The sequence below is a fragment of the Callorhinchus milii genome, unplaced genomic scaffold (genome assembly GCF_018977255.1).
Source record: "Callorhinchus milii isolate IMCB2004 unplaced genomic scaffold, IMCB_Cmil_1.0 Scaffold1, whole genome shotgun sequence".
Taxonomy (NCBI): Eukaryota; Metazoa; Chordata; class Chondrichthyes; order Chimaeriformes; family Callorhinchidae; genus Callorhinchus; species Callorhinchus milii.
Window position 1 is genome coordinate 29684728 of NW_024704742.1, and position 21602 is coordinate 29706329.

General features: G+C 43.7%; 1 protein-coding gene across 1 annotated transcript in view; it reads right to left on the minus strand.

Moving 5' to 3' along the window:
• Window positions 1-21602, minus strand: part of maml3 (mastermind-like transcriptional coactivator 3) — a 117162-nt gene that overhangs the window by 69111 nt on the left and 26449 nt on the right. The window contains exon 2 of the mRNA XM_042339125.1: window positions 18372-19889. Coding sequence (XP_042195059.1) covers window positions 18372-19646 — 1275 coding nt within the window. The 5' untranslated portion in view covers window positions 19647-19889. The remainder of the gene's footprint in view (window positions 1-18371; window positions 19890-21602) is intronic.

A 21602-nucleotide genomic window follows, 5' to 3' on the forward strand; every position in this document is an offset into this window, starting at 1 on the left:
GCTCAGATGCAATGTCTCCTCCCGGCCTTTCTTCTCCTCCAGCCGAATATTAATAATAGAAATAATCCTTGCTTTTGATATGGCGCCTTATCACGTTGTTGAGCGCTTCAAGGAATATACTGTAAAGTGGAGTGATTGTGCATTTTGTTGGCAGCCAATTGCAAACAGCAGCGAATTGCGCACAGCGGTATCCCACAAACAGTCGTGAATTAAGTGACCGAATTATTATTATTTTTGTGGCAGGATTATTACCCCTGGAAAGCAACCCACCAATCGACTAACAGCCTGGTTCCTACTTACTGTTAGGTAAACAGAGGGTTGTGGAGTAAGGAAACTTGCCTAAGGTTTTGCCCCACCCAGTGATTTGAAGCCGGTCCTCTTGCTTGCGAGGCAATCTCACGAACCATTACGGGGCTCCACATATTCCTACAGACTTAGTGTCACCTGAGTAAGGGCCTCCTGGTCGTGGTTCTGGAGGACACCCGATGCCAGTGAAACCGTACCAAGTGGAACGAACAAGAAATCAAGCATCTTGAGACGAGGAGGAGGGGGTGGGGGAAATTGGTGGAAAGAATTAAAAAGGCCCCAGTTTTCACCCCTGGCAGCAAACTTATTGCTGAGAGAGTAAAGTATTTTTACGATTATCACACGTCCCATTTATCAGCCCGGCTCAGGAGCAGAGAAATCGGAAGTGGCAATACGTCAAGTTGTTGTTTTTCTCCAAGGCTGCCTCACTTTATCCAAACACTATGCTCTTTGCTGATAAACCCCAATATTACCCTGAGTTTTGTTAATGGCTTTTTTTATTTTAAAAAATCTGCTCCGTAAATAAACAATGGCCTTTTGATAGGCTTTGTCTGTTGCTGGCGATAGGCACCGAGGTGCCACATTAGCTATCCACAAGTGCAATGAATAAGCAAATTAGAGAAAGTCTGAATTCTGTTATCATTCCCTTCAGACTGTTGTCACTCATTAGCACGACGCCTGGCTTTATGATGGGAACTTGGACAGTGATGGATGATCTGGTCAGGACGACAGACCTAAAGACAGAAGTGTTTACTCTTCAGGAAGAAAGGCTTGCAGTTTTACAGTGCCTTATCATGTCGAAAATGCCTCAAAAATGCTTCTTCACAAGCAAACACTCGAGTGAAGTGACTGCGTGCTCACAGGCAAACGTGACAGCCACTTTACACACTGCTCCAACAGCTGCGAGACGGACAAGCAATTTAATTTGGAGGAATCAACAGTTCTCTCCTTGAAATGGTCCCACACTTCACGCTGGATCCTATAGATTCTTTGAACTCAGATCCCGATTTGACACTCTCGCCTTTGAGTCAGAATGTTGTGGGTTCAGGTCCCCCTTCGGGACTTGGAACTCACATAATTTAAGCTGGCACTTCAATGCTGTGCATGTATTGGCTGCCACGTTTGCCCACAAAGCACACAGTCCCTGCAATTTCCAGTATACCCTGTGAAGCGCTTTGGGACGTTATACCGACGTGAAATGCGCTTTACCAAATGTAAGGATTATTATTATTGAATCAAGGCCTAGGCAATTCAGTGCTTCTACTTGACAATGCTCCACTTAAGTAGGGGAAGGGTACCTATTCCTGATTCACTATCCAGTAATTAAGCCCCCCCCCCCAAGGTCCCTTTCAAACACAGATTAGACAGTTTTCTTTTAGGAAATAACATTATGGGATATAATACATGGGTAGTTTGGGACACGTGCATGCGACCGTCAGGAAGGTGGAAGGCGAACGAGAAGGACCTTGGTCTTTTCTCGTCTAGCATTTATGTTCTTATGTTCATGGTTGACAGAAAGTGCACATGTACCAACATCGGATGAGGATACCACATTGTCTGCTCCACCCCACCACCACTCCCTCTCCTTTTGTTGACTTTCCAATATCTGTAACAAGCTCTTTTAACATTGTTGCTGCATCTTTCACAATGAGTTTGGTTTGTGGTACATCTCCAGTCGCGGTTGCCTTTAGCTTGGACACGAGGCAGGGTTTTTATGTCGCTCTTGCAGCACAGAATCCTCCTGCACCGCAGAGTGACAAAGCCATGAATGGCGAGTGACTGAGACTTCATGGCTCTCAAAAGGGAGGGTGTTGGACGGTGATGGGCCACGTTTCAGTCCACATCAAGGGGGAGGCACTCACTGCAAGGTCGCAGAGGGACAGTAAAGTCCGCCTGAAACAGGGAAGCCATCTGGCTATTACACATCAGGGCTACTGACGACATCAATACAGTCAGCCAAACACAGCAGTGTACACAAAGTCCTGTTACCCCCCGGTTTCTTCCAATGATTTTTTTATTTGCTGTTGGAGATGAGTAACTTCCTCGTCACTCCATTCGTGATACGGAAGATGTCGCACTGAACGTGGCGACCGATCATTATCTGCCATGAAAATGATGGCAATCCTCTGGACGTCTAAACACAGTTAAACACTTGTATTGAATACAATTAAGTACTCTTAAGTACGATTATCAGGATTCTTCGACACATTTCAGTTGTTGGTCAGTGCACTGTGCAACAAAAAACACATGGGGTAACAGGACATTGTGAACACCCAGTAGAGCGAGAGGCAGCAGGAGAGATCTGAAACAGGGACCCACGTAAGTGAAGAGGAACCCGCTGTAAGGGGTACGTTTCGCCCACAAATATACGGTCAATTCACTTTACAGTGTGTTCTATGAAGCGCTTTGGGATGTCCTCCAGACGTGAAAAGCGCTATATCAAATGCAAGGATTATTATTATTATTATTCTATGAAGCGCTTTGAGACGCCGAGAAGACATGAAAAGCGCTATATCAAATGCAAGGATTATTATTATTATTATGATGACAACAGCTATTTACAGAAGGATCGGGGATACTGAGTCAGGGACTGAAATTCAACAGTGGAGTCCAGCTGCCCTAGTTGTAGCAGCCGGACTCTGTTCTGAGTCAGTGGGTGAGAATTACTCCCCCCCAATCCGTTCCCCCCCCCACAGAGCCATGAACTGTCCCTGGAGGGAGGGCCAACACAGGCCGTTGCCTAAAGTTTGACAAAAAAGATCTGTATTTATACAGTGTAATGGAAAATCTCTTGGCAAAACACAGCTTGTTAGACCTCCCCCTCCAATTCCTCCCTCCCCACCCCCACAAACTCCCACCAGACGCATTTCAGAAGCTGTTATAACTGAGCTTATTTATGGTAACAAATGGAAGGCACATTTTCTTGGAACACAGATCGACGCACAACTGCACGGCAGGTCCTAGTTGCACCCTTCGTGTCAGTTTCTGTGTCCGAACACAGGAAAGTGATTTCCACACCAGTGAGACAAAGAAGAAACTGACTTATATGGAAGTATAACTTTTACAACTGGATGTTGCTATACTCTTGTGTGTGTGTGTGTGTGTGAGAGAGAGTGAGTGTGAGCGTCTGTCTCTGTCTTTTAAAAAAAAATAGAAAGGGGGAAAGAAAAAAAGTGATTCAGAGGATAATTTCACAGACAGGCAGGCTGGGGCATTTACACAGCTGACACTGCGAGGAAACTGATACTATCAAAAGATAGTCAGAACAAATCGTAGAGAATTCCAGTGTCTCCAGGTGGGAATTGTAGCTGAGGAGTTAACGCAGCCCCTCGCAGGCTCCTGAGGCTCACAATTGTGTATCGAAGTCCAACTCAAGAGTTTTAGTACAGTAAACCTCACATAAATTGTATCAGTTGGGAACATGTATTTAATATGACTTATATAAAGCATGAGTTAAGTCAAACTTGCATAGAATATACACTCTTGAACGGGACTTAGATAGATGTACGACTCAGGCGATTATACAATTTATACAGATCAGACTTATGCAGCACTGACTTCTCTACCCAAGGCTCCGGTCTATTGCTGCTGCCATAAACTCTTAGCTTACCTTTGACCTACAAAGATTGCACCCTGACTGCCTAGCAGTATGAGTGGGCCTTTCAGAGCGATATTCATCAACAGGGATTAACTACAACTGATGGTTCCTGACGGTAAGTAGAAGTTGATCACACCCCTCACCCACCGGAACACTGCTCCAACGTAATCTAATCTACTGATGGTTGACAAAACTAGGGGTTTACTTCACGGCTATTTGTGGGACACTGCCGTATGCAAATTGTCTGTCATCTTCATCTACAAATATACAGTCACTACACTTCATAATAAATCCTATCAAGCGTTCCTGATAAAGCACTGTAGCAAGTACAAGGGCTAGTTACATTTATAGGGGGAGAAAAAAGCAAGGATCCCACTGGCTGGTAGTTGACAGTAGTGATCTAAGAATTGGAAATCCAAAGCTCATCTTCACGGATGTCACCATTGGGAACAGTCGGCAGGGATCATCCCTGACATGCAATATACATTCATATCTATATTAATACTGTACAAATAATTATATCAATATGAATCACAATTGGCATATGCAGGGAACATTCGATGCAATGAATATCGATTATACCGCTAAACTGACCCCCAGGTAAACTTTGTTACATAGTGGGTTCCACTGCGCACATCACTCATTCCTGTGATGCCACTATTCAGAGCTGAACCAGTCATATTTTACATTTGCTTCATGGATATTTGCGGGGCATTGCTGTGTGCAAATTGTCTGCCATTGTGTTCATCTCCAAATAATACGCAGTCACTACACTTTATATTAAATCCTTTGCAGAAGGCAAAAGCAAAGCAGGACAAAAAGTCCTTTGCTGTATTACAAATCAGTGGGGAGTGACTGGCCAGATTGCTACACTTCATCTCAGGCGTTTCCAGGCAGACAACACAATGGACTGAGCTGACTGACCGACAGATTGTTGATTGAGCAGCAAAACGCCACAAACAGGGCACCCGTACTGTACAAGGAACAGGACCACTGTTTAATTTAACATTTTAAGAATTCAAAAATGCCACAAGGTGACAATTACACCTTCTTCTTCTTGTTCAGCAACAGTATTAATTTCCTCGGTTTAAACAACAACAACAACAAGTTACATTTGTAAAACGACTTTCACATCAGGAGGACGTCCCAAAGTGCTGGACAGTCAGGGATCCTTACCCGAGCTGGTGGTTGGGATCAGAAGCAGTGGAGGGCGGGGAGGGTAGGAGTAGGAGGGTGACCAAAGGCACGGTCGAAGAGGAGGGTCTTGAGACGGGTCTTGAAGGAGGTGCCCCTTTCTCCCTCTCTCCAGGTCCCCTCTTTTGAACAGGTTGATGAAGCCTCCAGGAGGAGCATGGTGGAGAGGGTAAGGTGATGCAAATAATGATAATAATCCTTGCATTTGATATAGAACCTTATCAAGTTGAGACACCTCACAGCGCTTCACAGAATATAAAATGGATTGACTGCGTATTTTATAGGCGAAATGAGGCAGTCAATTGCATGGAGCAGTGTTCCACAAACAGTAGTGGATTGGGGTGGGGGGGGCCAATTTTGGGGGGGAAGGATTATTATCCCCGGAAAGCGATCTACCAATCGACTAACAACCAGATTCCTACTTACTACTGGGTAAATAGAGATGTGTGGAGTTAGGAAACTTGCCTAAGATTTCGCTCTGCCCGGAATCAAACCCGGGTCCTCTCGATTGCAAAGCGAGCGCACTAACCACTACTAACCACGCTACGTAACTCCACAATGTTGAGTCTAATACTGTAAATAGATAATATTCCTGGAAGTTGATAATAGCACCTTGTTAGCCTGTAAAAATGGCTCAAAGTGCTTCAGAAGTTTTTTTTACTATGAAGTGCAGTGACTGTGTATTTGTAGGGAAACAAATTCCTACACCTAATTAACACCCGGCCTTGGCAGTATTAATAACAATGTGATAATTATCACATCACACCTCGCAATTTTCTCCCTGCGAATTGTGTCTGTGAAGTAAATAGAATAATAAATGTATAAATACTAAACAATTAGCCAATATCAATGTGCATTCCAATATTGTGAAATAATATATACTTCAGTACAGTGGGACATCTCAACCGGATGTTCTGTTGGACCACAACTAAAAATATGCCACTGAAGACGAGACGACTGACAAACTGGCAGCTGATGTCAGTGCCCACTTCCCCCATTTGTGGCGTCTTAGTGGAGGACGTTAGAGATGAATGATATAAAAGGGGCAAAGTACCAGAGGGTAATATGCTGACTGTATCATACCATTAATGTCTAGGAAAAGGGGGGTGGGGGGAAAGTAGAGGGAATTGTAGTACTGCAACACAGACTCTGGGGTCCACAAGAATTGGCTCGTGCCAACCTGCACCTAATATTCTCCAGGATAAGGAGAGAGAAAGTGCACACTCCATTCCACACAGAGATTTAGGTGGTTTACGTATGTGGAACTCTCAGGCTGAATTGAATACACTAAGCACAGTGCTGGATTTCGACATGCGTTAGACACCCTTTGACTAAGCATGGAAGATCACCAACATGCTGCTCTTCACGATCATACACAGCTGAATCTTGTGTACCTGGAGGTACTTATTTCCACAGATGGATGGCAGGCTGTGGCACCCTACATCGACCGACAGGTCTACAGCCAACAGCTTGGCTATAAAGTGGCAAAAACTGCACATTGAAGCCACATGCCTCGGGACGTAATGGAGACCATTGCGACAACCAGCTGTACCAGCTGGGAATAATATCATGTAGATAGTTCTGCTATTTGGTGCAGAGAGCAGCGCATCATTACGTTTGCCAGATCCCTCATTGCTCCCGTTCTATAGCAGAGCCCATTGTTAATGGCAGCCAAGGTGCAGGTCAAAAGTGAGCTGAGAAGCTTTGGCCTCAGCTGTCAACCTTCAGCCGAGAGCAGGAATGTAGCACACAGATCATACATGTAGCATTACAGTCCTTAGCATGTAATTACTGTCAAGCACAGTGACTACTTTTGAGGACAGCAAGCGTGCAATGACTATGTACTCTGTAGGACAGATGTGCCGGGCATGGTGCGATAAGGATGTAATTTAGGTATAGGATGGGAGGGGTCTCATGTGGATTATAAAGACTGTCAGGTACTAGTTGGGCAGAATGGCCTGTTGGGTGCTAGATCACTCTATGTGACACTGTGTTCTTATCGTTTGTGCTTGATGGAAATAAAAGAGCTTGAACCCCAGGTTAAACTACAGGTATGACAACTAGGCTGTACAGTAGTCTTTAGTTATGTGACTCATAATATCGCTGGGCCAGATGCTGATATTGTTCCTCGATTCATTGAAATCCTCTGAAAGTTGTGAAGTATATCAAAATATTCATGTTACTAATTGTGTTTGCACTAGAACCTATGTACTGTACATTGTGCTTTTAGTTTACTGTAATATGATTTTTACTTCATGATATAGTATAACATGTATTATAGTAGTTTTGCTCTAATTATACACTGCTTACAGTGCACTGAATTCTCCGATAATCTGATAACTGCATTGTTTTCATAATTAGAAAAGTTCTTGGCCAGGACCCTGGTGGAAACTCCCTTCTCTTTTCAAATAGTGCCATGAAATCTTTAATATTCATCTGAACAGGCAGTTTAACACCTCTTCTGAAGAACGGTACCTTTGTCAATCTGGTGACCCCCACAACCCCAGATTGCACTGGAGCATCAACCTACAAAAAAACTCAAAACTACAAATTTGGGGCTTGAACCCACAACCTTCTGACTTAGAAACAAAAGTGCTACTAACTGAGCCAGGCTCACACTGTTTCACTAGAAGTATTGGATATCAGCCTTGTTACTGGGTTGGTAGAACATGGTGAATGAGGTCATATAGCTAACCTCCATCCCAAAGGATGGTGTCTTGACGATACGAAGCTTGCTCCCACGAATGTACTGAAGTGTCAACTTAAACTGTGAACTCATCTTCTGACATGGGGCTTGAACCCATAACTTTCCGACCAAGAGACAAGAGTGATACCATCTTGAGCCAGGCTGACGACGTCAAACAAAAACTATTCCAAACCACCCGAAGATTGGGTTGATAATATCTTGATTTTCACATGAACTCAGTAGTCTCAGAAACATCTGATTCCCCTCCTCCCCTACATGTTAAAAAAGCAGTATAGAAACACCCTAATTTCCCCTCTCAAGCCAGTCAGGAAATTACATCTGTACGTGTGCCTTGATACAGGTTGGATGTGAAACGTGTGCAAATCGTAGCTATCCAAAAAAACTCGAGGCAAGTCTCTTATTTTGGCAGCAGTTTACAAACGGTGTTGTAGAAAATGAGCCTGCTGACGTACTGCGGAATGCAGTGGGGGCTGGAGAGGAAAAAAGAGGCTGGTTACAGTAGTCTGTAATTATCTCTGTATCTTATTTTGTACCCATTGAAAGAGGATGTCCTTAAGAACTACATGACAACCAACTGATCCTGAAGTGCTGCTGCTACAGGAAATGGGTGGGCAGCTGGAAAATATCCTCTTGTTGCTGTTGCCTTTGCCGCTGCTGGAGAGAACGGACTTGTAACTAAATAGTTTCATTTACTGGAGGTCACCAAAGCTCCTTAGAATTAATCTCAAAATAATCTTCTCCCCAAGTCCCTTTTATGTTGCGGAAAAGTTGGATTTCTGCATTATTACAAGTCCGGAGGACTTTGGGTTTAAATTATACAGATTTGCGGTCGTCGTCCCCCTCCCCCCAAACAAAAAAGGTAAGTATCAATTTTCAACAACCTTTATGGAATTAGCTGCTGCAAATTAAAATGTAATAACGGCGTTTCCTCCAAATGGCTTAGGGTTTGAAGCCACTGACTCATGTGAAACTCAGCAAAATAATAATAATAATCCTTCACAACAACATACAGCTCTAATAATACCTGGAAACTGATCCAACCTTCGGCTCTACAGCCTCTTTACCCAAGCGAATTTCTCAAAAAATAACATCTTTCCCACAAAGCCACTGCTTATATTGTCAGCATGGAGGTTAGATAAATTCACTAAATATGGAAAGATTCTCTCCTCCCACCCACAACAAAAGTACAAAAGCTTAATGATTCTCCAAGTGGCATACTTTAATAATATAATAATAATCCTTGCATTTGATATAGCTACTCATCATGTCATCGAGATGTCTCAAAGCGCTTCACAGGATATACTGTGAAGTGGATTGACTGTGTATTTTATGGGCGAAACGTGGCAGCCAGTTTGTGCCCTGCAATGTCCCGCAAATAGCCAAGGAGTTAGTGACCAATTTGATTTGGGGGAATGATGGCCAAGACACCATGAGAAACTCCCTTCTCTTTCAAATAGTGCCTTGGGATCTTTAACATCCATCTGAAGAGGCAGGTGGCACCTTGGTTTAACGTCTCATCCGAATGACAGCACGTCCGACAATGCAACACCCCCCCAGCACTGCAATGGAGTGTCAGCTTACACTGTGATTCAAATCCTTACATGGGCCCAGAACGTCCTAGGTGTGAACTCAGAACTGATCAAAGCTGATCTCAGCTGAGGTGGCAGACCAGGTTTTACAATTAGCCTTTGCGCTCGGCAAAGGAAACAAAAGTCACAGTCCTGCTCCTGATATCTATCCAGTAATATCCATTCTCTGGAAAATGTGCATGTGCCCCTGCCAAGCAAGGGCAACAACAACACCACCTATGGTTACCTCCTCTTTCTCCCCGGCTCAGCATCAAACTATGCCATTGTTGACTACCCCGAGATGCTACCCCACATAAAATGTAGCTATCTGAATGAAAGTTGTTTTCTCCATATCCCTTCATACTCATGTCACTTCACCAAGTATCTATGCATTGATCTCCCTTTGCTCCAGTTGTGATTACGATGGCCAGCGAGTCTAAACATTCTTGCCAGGAGTTGATCACTTTAGAATTATGCTCCAGGTTTGAGACACTCTCAGAAGCTCTCAACAAATCTGAGCTTGCTCAAAGTGTGTCACCTAAAAGCGTGCAAATCTACAAGCCGCAGAATTAACCTATATAATAGTGGTTGGAATCAATCTATACATTTATAAGACTCTAACCTGCAAATTAGCTAAAGATAAGGAAATCTGTTTCAGGTGCACATGCACTAATGAACTGGGTCTGAGATTTTAACTGGGACAATTTCATAAGAGAACTGAATAGGAACACTGTTTATACTTCAATCCACAAAGGGACCCAGCTGAGACCACATCGTACCTCAAAGGCCCAGGTCATAATTCTGGGGAGATCTTTGGCTGGAAAAACCTGGACTCACTAGCTGAAAGCTACCAGGATCACAATTGGAGCGAGGTCTATGTGTCTTGTTTGTGTAGAAACATTCACACACGTCAACTGTCCCCTAAGTGTTTTCCAATGAGAAAGTAGTCAGTAAACGGAGAGGAGATGGTAAACAGGAGAGCAGCCGGTAAAGAAAGAGGAGACGGTAAAGAAAGAGAGATGGTAAAGAAAGAGAGACGGTAAAGAAAGAGGAGACGGTAAAGAAAGAGAGACGGTAAAGAAAGAGGAGACGGTAAAGAAAGCGAGACGGTAAAGAAACAGGAGACGGTAAAGAAAGAGAAGCTCGGGTATTTGACAGAAATTGAACTGTACATTGGATGTCTGGATTAATGGTGTGTCCAGATCAATGACGCTTGGATTAGCAGCAGTGTATTGTATAAACAGGGTCAAAAGCAAGTCACCTGTAACCCTCTATCCAGTTGTTAAACACAAGCCTTTCTTTATTAGTATCTGCGTCACTGTGACTTCCCCTACGTGCGACCAAGTGACTTACGATGACAGGGAATCTGTCGCCCATTAGCCTCTGTTTACACGGAGCTCGGTATGGATTTGATCAGAGTCGAGGCTGAAGCTAGATCATGTTACACAACGCAGAGGCAAAGCAGCAGCAGCAGCAGGCAGGCCTGCACTGCACACGATCCTCAGCTTTCCCCCAGTTTAAAGATTTAATCAGCATTTCCCCTGGATTTCATCCCAGTGCAAACCACGCAGCCAACCTTTGCATGCTGCTCCGTGCTCGCCACACGCGACACACCTGCATGAGTAAGTGCTGTGATGCCCGAGTGTGTAAGTGCCGGCTCACTGGGGCGCTAATAGGGAGAGGAGCCGAGCATCGTGAGGTTCAGGCCGGTCAAATCAATCCCAATTAACTTCCCACCGCAATGCACAGTGAGTTTAGCAGAACCCTTACAGAGGCGCGGGACTGTCTCAAAACCTGGCACCAACACAGGAGGGTGGAGAGCGCTTCACATTTTAGCCCACAGGACAGCCAGATTCGGTGCCTACAACTGACCCGGGCCGTGACACACCGAGACAACACCCACACCGCGAATTGCTTAGGAACAGAATCTGCTTATGCTTTTTTTAGGTTATATTACAGGTACTTGTTTTCTCACCCACAGCGATGCTGAACACATAACACAGTTTATTAACCTTTTGCACACAAGGCTGTATGGTTTGATTGACCGTGTTTTATTTTCCGCTGTCATTTATAAGCACATTCCCAGCTCCCCTCGCCTGGAGGCTGCTCATTCTGACTGCACCAATTGTTGGCTGTGGGACCAAAGATGAACTGATTCAATCCTGAGCCTGCGTGCAGTGCATTCAGCCTGGGTCAGTGGTAGCACTCTCGCTTGTGAGTCAAAAGGTTTTGGGTTCAAATCCCATGTTGCGACTTGGAATCACATAGTCTAGGCTGACACTCCAATGCAGTGCTGTGGGTGTGCTGCATTATCGGAGGTGCCGTCCTTTGGACGAGATGTTAAACTGAGGTCCCGTCTGCTTGGTTAGGTGGATGTTAAAGATCCCATGCCACTCTTCGAAAAGGGGAGTTTCTCCTGGTATCCTGGCCAACAAATCCCCCAAATGGCCATGGGAAAAACAGGGGCGTCATGAGTCAGAGTTCGGCTGCACAGTGGGTGCCAGACTGTTTTGCTTAAAGTGAAGCACAACCGACAAAACCTGCTCAGTAGGAAAAGGGACAGGAGGTGAGACAGCATTCACAAGATCACAAGGTGACAAAAGGTGTTCAGGTAAAGAACCCCTCCACACCCCAGGCTCATTTGACCTCATTCTTCCAGAACACTCGCCCGGGCATCTTCCCACTACAGCTCTAAGCTGTTCATTAAATCAGTCTAATATCCTGGTCTCCACTGCTCTTTCTGGAAACCCGTTTCAGCTGTTGATTAACATATGACCCAAAGTGAGGTGTTTCACCCCTGTTTTTCACAATGCCGACAATAGTTTTTTTTATTGGGATATTTACTGTATTTTCCTGGTGACGAAGAATAATAATCCTTGAATTTGGTTGAGCACCTTATCAGGTCCGAAGAACATCCCGGTTGTAAAGAAATAATTCCTGGTGTCTGTGCTGAAATTCTCCTACAGCCCTGAAATTGCCCTCTGGTCTTGGAAACTGAGCATATTGTTCTGGGCTTACAATCTCTAACCCATTAAGCACTTTTTGTAGACCTCCAAGGTCTCCTATAAAATGTCTGTTTTCAAGGCTGAAGAGGCCCAGCTTATTCTTCATAGCTCACCCTCACCCACTGATGCTGGGAATCAGACTCCTATGCGTTGCCTTTCCAGCCTGGGCATCCCCCTTATTTCATGGTGACCAGAATTGTACTACTGAACATATGTAAGATGATCACTAAAAATAGGGAACTATTCTGCTAAATCTGTGAATATGGAAACCTATGATAAAGAAGTAGTGAGAAGGATTTCTATTTTTGGCAATCGGTAGTTAGATCAGCAAGCATGAAGAGTTTTGCTGGATCAGCCTTAAAAAAAAGTCCCTTACATTAAAACAATAGATTTATTTAAAGAAAGAAAACAAAAAGTATCAGTCGCTCCATCAAAGTCAAGGAGTGAAATCCCTGTAGAAATTGCTCCTCAGGTTGCTAATTCCTGGGGTTATATTTTGACAGTCATTATCTATGGGGCATCCCCGGGCTTTTAGACAGTGTCAAATTAGTATTTCACGGATGCCTCCTGGAGATTGCTGGTATAAATTAATGATCTGGTGGCTAACTTCTGCAGCCGCTGTGCTGCTCTGTGGAGTGGCGTCCCACACGCTTGTGAGACATTAACGTTTAAACTACAACCCACTGCAATGGCTGTGACACTGTGACCTGTGATGTGTAATTAGGAAGGGAGCTGAGCAAACAGGGAGGGGAGGGGAGAGGAGGAAGCTGGTCCTCTCTGGGAAAGGGCTTTGTGTGAGCAATTGCTGCAATAAATAGCTGCCGCGTCACCTTTCGTCGCTGTTTTATTTCAGAGATGTAAAAAAATAAAATGCCCTATTGGGGGGAAAAAATATTTCTGTAAAATTCATCGGAAAGGCATGCAATTAGTCTCCTCTCTGCCTGTGGGGGCAGAGCAAGGAGCTGTGCCAGTCAGAGAAAGGTGCAGACACAATGTGCGGGCGGCCCTTTTACTACCAATTGTTCTCTCGGGCTTGGACGAACGGGAAAGCGAGTCCAAGAGGAATGGGAGAATGAGGAAATATTAAATGGTCTGAGCGGCACAGCTCCACCCCACCCTGGAAACTGCAGCCACCTTCCCCAGGATCACTTCACTATCCGTTGCATTTCATGTCAGTTTGATGGATTCCACATCCTGACATTATTATTAGTGGTTGTTAGTCTCTGCAGTAAGCCGCACAGTGCATCATCCACCCCTATTTACACGTCAGTGTGAAATCTACCGCGAGGGCTTTTGATGCTCCACATTATTACTGGGTCCACGATACAGCCAAGAAAGACATTTTCTCTCTCTATATATACATATATATGTGTATGTGTGTATATATGTATATAATATATATATAATATATATATGTACAGCATGCAGGAGTATGTGGCTTAAATCCTCCCTGGGATAGTTTCAGCCAGCATCACAACGTGAGCAGCCAAACACATCAACACCACAAGTCTCGACATGTGCGATCGGTACTCAGCACAGCTTGCATAACCAACGAGCAGGGATGAGTAACAGTGGACACATCCACACTGCCTTATCCGACTTGCTAGAGCAGTCTAGCACAATACCTGCTGTCTAATAAACCCTTTCCTCTACTCCTAGCAATGAGGCTCCATTATTTTTCAGTGGATCACTCCGTGCAGCTCCAACCTGTGTGGAAAAAAACGCCAATAAACTACTTACCGGCAGCTTCAAATTAGTAAGGTCCTGCAAACAATCCCACCTAAATCAACCAAAAGAGACTCTCCACCCACTCCATCACCAGCAAAGGGCAAATCTAAACACTATTCAAAAAGAGAAAGGAGTTTCTCAAGGCCAACAATAGAATTATAGATTCACAGAATTATACAGCACAGAAGGAGGCCATTCGGCCCATCACGTCTGTGCCGGCTCTTTGAAAAGAGCTATCCAAATCAATCCCACTCCCCTGCTCTCTCACAATAGCCCTGCGAACTTGTCCTCCCAAAATAATTATCTACTTCTCTCTTAAAAGTTGTTATCGAATCGGTTTCCACCACTCTTTCAAGCAATGCATTTCAGATTTGAACAACTGCTGTGTGAAAAAAATTTCTCCTTACCTGCTCCCCTCTGTTTCATTTAACAACTATTTGAAATCGGTGCCCTCGGGTTACCGACCCACCAGCCAATGGAAATAGTTTCTGCTTGTTCACCCTATCGAATCCCCTCATAATTTTTAAAACCTCTAGTAAATCTCCTCTTAACCTTTTCTGCTCCTGGTACCATCCTGGTAAATCTCCTTTGCACCCTCTCCAATGCCTTGACATCCTTCCTAAAGTGTGGTGCCCAGAACTGAACACAGTACTGTAGCTGAGGCCTAACCAGTGTTTTATAAAGGTTCATCATAATTTCCTGATTTTTGTATTCTATGCCCCTATTTATAAAGCCTAATATCCCATATGCTTTTTTAACTGCTTTATCTACCTGTCCTGCCACCTTCAAAGATTTACTTATATGAACCCCCAGGTCTCTCTGTTCCTTCACCCCCTTTAAGATTGTACCATCAGCTTATATTGCCTCTCCTCATTCTTCCTCCTAAAATGCATCACTTTGCATTTCTCCACATTAAACTTCATCTGCCACACGTCTGCCCATTTTACCAGTCTGTCTATGTCCTCTTGCAGTTTGCTACTATCCTGCTCACTGTTCACTACTTTTCCTAGCTTAGTATCATCTGCAAACTTGGAAATTGTACTCCCTATACCCAAGTCCAGGTCATTTATACAGATCAAAAACTACAGTGGTCCCAATACCGACCCCTGGGGCACACTTCTGGACACCCCAGTCAGACAAATAACTGTTCACCACCACTGCCTGCTTTCTGTCTCCCAGCTAGATCTGTATCTATGCTGCCACTGTCCTTTCAATATCGTAGGCTTCTATTTTGCTTATAAGTCTCTTATGTGGCACTTTATCAAACGCCTTTTGAAAATCCATATAAACTACATCAACTGCACTACCTTCATCCACCCTCTCCGTTACGTCATCAAAAAACTCCATCAGGTTTGTAAGACATGATTTGCCTTCAACAAATCCGTGTTGGCTGTCCTTTATTAACCCATATTTTCTAAGTGAAAATTTATTTTGTCCCGGATTATAGCCTCCAGAAGTTTCCCCACTACTGACGTTAGGCTGACTGGCCTGTAGTTCCCGGGTTTATTCTTCTGCCCCCTTTGGTACAGGGGAGTAACATTTGCGACCCTCCAGTCCTCTGGCACCACCCCAGTGTCCAAAGAGGATTGAAAGATTGTGGCCAGAGCCTCCATTATTTCCACCCTTACTTCCCTCAGTAACAACAACAACAAAATGAAATTTTGTTTCAGCGTGTTTCACGTCAGGAGGACGTCCCAAGGCACTGGACAGACAAGAGTTTTGGACCCGAGCTGGGGTTGGGATCGGGGAGGGTGGAAAGCAGAGAGGGAAACAGGGTGATCGAAGGCACAGTCGAAAAGGAGGGTCTTGATACAAAACAGTTGATTGGTCCTTACACCTTTTGTAACCTTTCATAACCTGGTAACCTAGGATGCATCCCGTCCAGACCGGGTGATTTATCTACCTTGAGCAACAACAACTTTTTTAATACCTCCTTATCTTATCCAATTTCTCTACCCTTTCCTCGGATACTGTGGCATTGGCTGCATCCTCTTCTTTTATACCCCAGATAAAACTGGTCATTCACTTCATGGCTGTTTATGGGACATTGCTGAGCCCAAATTGGCTGCCATACTTATCCACAAAACAGACAGTCACTGCACTTTACAGTATATCCTGTTAAGCTCTTTGGGACGTCCTCCAGACATGAAAGGTGTTATATTCAAATGGAAGGATTATTATTATATAGAAGATAATAATAACTGCATTTGAAAACTAGGTAAAGAAAAATAGAGCAACTTAATATATTCAAATTTCAATCAGTTATTATTTGGAAGGGGTCACTGTGGAAGGATCAAAATTATAGAACAGTTTTTCTAAACATATGAAATACCGGGTCGATTTAAAGAACCAGATTTAAATGTGTTCTGCAGTTAAAGCCCCCTTTCCCCATCTCAATAAGGTTGATAGTGCCACCAACTTGATTCGTGCTTGGTAGAGATGATGTTGAAGCTTTGTAAAATAGGTTTCCTGAGTCTATTCAGGGAATAATAGCTGAGCTTAATCTAAGTTAGGTTAATATCTCTTGAATTAGTCTGGAGAGGCCACATATGACAACTCGGCCTCCGGAAATATTCAGGCACTAGTATGTGTTCNTTTTTTCAAATAAACAAAACAGTTGATTGGTCCTTGCATCTTTTGAGTTATAGCAGGGTGAGTGAAAGACGGACAGAACGCACAGACTAACAGTCATGTCAAGGATGAACATAGTAGTCTGCCGTGAAGTTTAGCACTCAACCTCGCACTAACAGGGAATTGAGGTCAAGAGGGGACACTTCAGCACTTGGTGGAAGGCCAGTTTTCTCTTGACTCCATTAATTTGTCCAAACTACCCCAGGAGGCTCCTGAGTACAACTGTTACCCAAGACAGAGATCCAAATTATAGTCCCTAATCCAATGATTTGCAGCTCCAGTGTTGGTCCTAAGTTCCAGAGGACACTGATTACGCTGGGTACAAATCCACAGGCAGTAGCTGTCTTTCTATTATAATACTGGGAAACTGATATTAAAGAAAAACATACCATTAAGTTTGATATAGGTCCTAAAATTTAGAAAATAGGATCACTGACCTCATAGTAAAAACAAAATGGCATTGCTCAGAGCCTGAGTACAGGAAGCCACTAACCTGCACACTTGCAACACCTGCTGGTGTTTCTAACAAAAAATAGGAACACATTTTGGAATAACACAAATTTTACCCTATAACGTGAAAGGAACCGAGTGCAAATGAACCTGTGCAGCTGATCATTCCACCTGATACACATTGTGGTAAAGTTCAGGGTGTTCACAAAGTCCTGTTACACCCTTATTTTTTTCTTTCAATGAATTTTTATTTTCTGTTGCAGATGAGTCGAGTGTAACAATGTCTGATACCAGTAACTTCCTCGTCACTCCATCCATGTTACGCAAGATGTCAGACCGAACATGACAATGGATCATTATCTGCCATGAAAATGATGGTGCTCACACCCATACTCTGGACATCTAAACACAGTTAAACACTTGTACTGAGTACAAGTAAGTACTTCTAAATACATTTGTTATGTATTTAGAATTTATTCCACGTGTTACAGTTGTTGGTCAGTGAACTGTAGAAAAAACGTGGGGGTAACAGGACTTTGTGAACACCTGGTAACTGTAACACCAGTGTGTATAAAACCATGCTTTAGTCCTTTGTAACTGAAACTCTGTTGAGAAAACAGTAACAAGCCCTTGTACATGGACAAATTAAGTTATATTCGCTGGGCAAATAATGGAACACACACTGTGATCCAAGATGGGATTATCGCTGTAGCAAAATAAAATAGAAAATGTTCACGAGACAGGAGCAAAATGCCAGCAAGTCAGATATCAAACTGTGAGACCAAGTACTATGGTGGACCGTTTATGAAACACTAGTCCCCAGTTACACTTCTTGATCTGTCAGAGTTTGCAAAGGAAATCTATTTTAGCACAGTTATTTGTTGGAATATAAAGTGTTCAAAGTGCCCTATCAAAGCCAAGCCTCAAGCCAGGCCTTAACCAACTTTCCTTGAATCTAATCAATGCATCTTGAACAAAAAACACATGGACCACTTATTACAAGACCAACTAAAACACAAGGCAAGTCAAAAAGATTAAACGTACGCACAAACAGAGATAAAACTAACGCTTTGGGGACTTCAAAGAAGTGAAATAAGCAAGAATCCTCTAATATAAAAGCAAGAGGAACAAAACTAAACACCAATCTTGGCAGCATTGAAAATCAATATGCTCTTCTCACTTACCGGACCATGGCTTGGCAGTGTTCCATAAGGTATTGTCTGGGGCAGTAGTCCTTTCTGCTTCATTAACAGCAGGCGCTTCTGTTCCTCACTAATATGAGGAGCCTGAGGTTGAATATGTGGCTGCTGTTGCTGCAAGTAGGGCATCATAGGAGTTTTGTTCTGACTAACCATCGGCGGGGTCATTCTCTGGCCCACAGGCTCAATATTATAATGAGACAGTGGTTTAGTGTTAGCATACGAAAGCATGGCCTGTTTGTTCACAGAGTTCTGCCCCATGCTATTTGGCTGTTGATTCATCATGCTCATGTGGTTTTGTGAGAGGTAGTTATTCATGGCCTTCTGAGGGTTGCTTGTCATAGTAGGCACCATAGGCTTTTGGTTATTAAAGGCCTGTGGGTACATCATTGGGCTATTTGGTTTGTCTGGATTAAAGGGTCCTCCAAAGGGACTGTGTGGTGGAGCTGCGGGTGACCAGCTCGGTGTCTGATTCTGCTGGTGCTGTTGCTGAGTGTGTTGGTGCTTTTGCTGCAGCAACATAGCTCTTTGCTGCTGCTGCACTGCCATTTGCTTTAACTGTTCAGCTCGAGACAGATCAGAACCGGATGGCGGCAGAGGTCCTGGACCAGATCCCGGTACAGGTCCCGGTCCTGGCCCCTGGCCTGACCCTGACCCAGAAGATGTCGTCATCAGAAAGCCACTTCCAGGTCTTGCGTGTGCTGGGGTTTGATTGGGGGTTTGCTGCTGGGATTGGCTTGCAGAGGTCACTGGTGAGGTGGCCGGAGCAGAAAGTGATGAAATGCTTGATACAGACGAGACGTTAGAGACCGTAGAGACGTTGGAAAAGGGAGGACCTGAAGAAGATGGTCTCACCTGAGGAGATCCCATCGACATCTGGTTAAAAGGAGATGGACACATCTCAGACTTTATATTTGTGTTATCTTGTGGCACTGGGGTTTGTGCAGTGGGTCTGATAACCTCAATCTCTTTCTTTTCATCGAAATCTTCATTGAACAGATCGTGCATGTCATCTTCTGGGACTGTGCTCGTCAGTTCATCAATTAACTCTTGCCACTCCTGTTCGTTGAGATTAATGTCCGAGAACAGTTTATTCTGATGGACAAGGGAAGCGTCCGATGAGTCCATACCCGTTGGGTCATCCAGCGGCTCTTGCTTAAGATCCTTGGTTAAAATCAGGTTAAAGTCATCATCATCTCTGGTGCCATTGACCTGTAGGTTCACTCTGGGATGTCGACCTTCTTTGTTTAGGTCGTCCATTCCCGTTGAATTATTTCCACTGGTCGGTCTGGGAAAAGTTGGTTTAATGTCAATTTGATGCAGAGGAGAGACTGAAGGTATGGGGATGTTATTGGGCAGACTGTTGCTCTGCTCTATCCCAGGTCCCTCTTTTCGGACTCTCTTACTGGTCGGAGAGAAGCTGCTGTCAGAAACTCCATTTTGCAGGTCTCCATTCAGTGGTGAACGGGCTCCTTCAAGTTTCCGCTTAACAGTTTCTTGAAGCTTTGGGAGGAAAATAAAGAGAATTGATTAATGAACGATTGCACGTTTGACTCCACTTGACAGAAATGTTAACTCTCTTCAGTGTAAACTTGTGACCAGCAAAGTACAGTCAAACTGCATATCTGTAGATTCTTGGAGACCATAAAGCCATTCTCATTTCATTGAGTATATCAGAGGTTCTGCCAGGAGCAAATCAAAGGTGTCTAATACCTGTCTGTTACTATTAGGTTTGGCTGTATAAATTGGGGTTCAGTGTTTCAACCAAAGAATAATGCTTGACGCAAACTGCTCCTCTTGTGTTTCAATTAATTCAGCATTTTAACAATTACGGTTAAATATATGGGTAAAATTCCATTGAGTGTTACATCCTTATAAAGGGAAATCCCATTAGAGGCTGACATCAGGTGAATCTTTACCATGTAGTCTTTTAATCTGCAGTTAGATCTACATCTTTCTTTTCAATGTAAAACTGTTTTGTGGCATTTCTTCTTATTAATAATTATCCCAGATCTCCTTGAAGTGGAACCGGGCTCCAATACCCTTCTCAATGGTTGTGCCAAATAACCAAAGTAGTTTTCTGGCATTGCACTGCTGGCTGGAGGGATATTGCCTTGACTATCATTTCTCTCCTTAGTTAAGCCTGTATCCCACTAACCCAGACCAAAGTCCAATGGCTTCTCACCATAATCATTGAGATGGTTTTGGGTGTCATGGGGCAAAGGGTTCAGTGGACCTTTGATGTTAATTATCAACTGGTCGCTAAATTAATGCATATGTTATTTAGCACTCAATTAGCTGTTAATTAACACACTACAACATGGCAATTTTCACCCCATTGATTCTAATTGCAATATTCCTTGTTTTGATATTTTGGAGTGATTATATTTATTACTATATCTGTACAATTTCTCCTTATGCGCTCCATTTAATTCAGTGCAGATCAAATCGGTAATCATCTGGTCAGCACACTTGCCTGTTATACAGGGCCTTTACACACTTGTGGTTGACTTTACCCACTTGTCCATTGATGGAGCCATTGAACTGCTATTTGGAAGGCCTCACGCAAAAAATTGTTGAGCAATAGTGGCATCGGTGGGATAACTCCATTGCACAATGACGGAATGTCTTGGGACGCCCATTAATTGTATGTTAGTGATATCTCAAGATCAAGTTAGATTCAGATGAAGAAGGTATTTGATCTCATCCTTCAAGAATATCCACCCTGCTGTCTCCCCTTTAATATGTCATGTGGGTAGTGGTAGCTGTAGGAGTGTGTGGGGGGTGGGTGTGTGTGCAGGGAGTCTCGAAGCTTCACAACAGAAGCAACCACCCACTTCCCCTCATAGGCTTCAATACAGAACTGGGGGGGGAGGGGGAAGAAGGGCCCAAACTGCATACGCTCAGTGGGGAAAGAAACAACCATAAGTTTTATCAAAGTACTGGACAATTAGTCCTTATGAACCTTTCACAAGGAAATGGCAGAACAGTACACACTGGTGACTTTATTCTAGGGGTTCGATTCATGTGTAATTTACGTGGGGATAAAGTCTGGAATGAAAACAGGGCTTTGCTCCAGAGTGACTGACAGCTCAGGTCCAAACAGCGGCTTTTTTTTCTGAAGGAGAACAAAAGCAGGCGACTGGTTTTTAAAAAAAATCACTTTTATGATTTCTGTCATGAAAATTCCATTAACTAGCCCAGGGTTCACTGGAA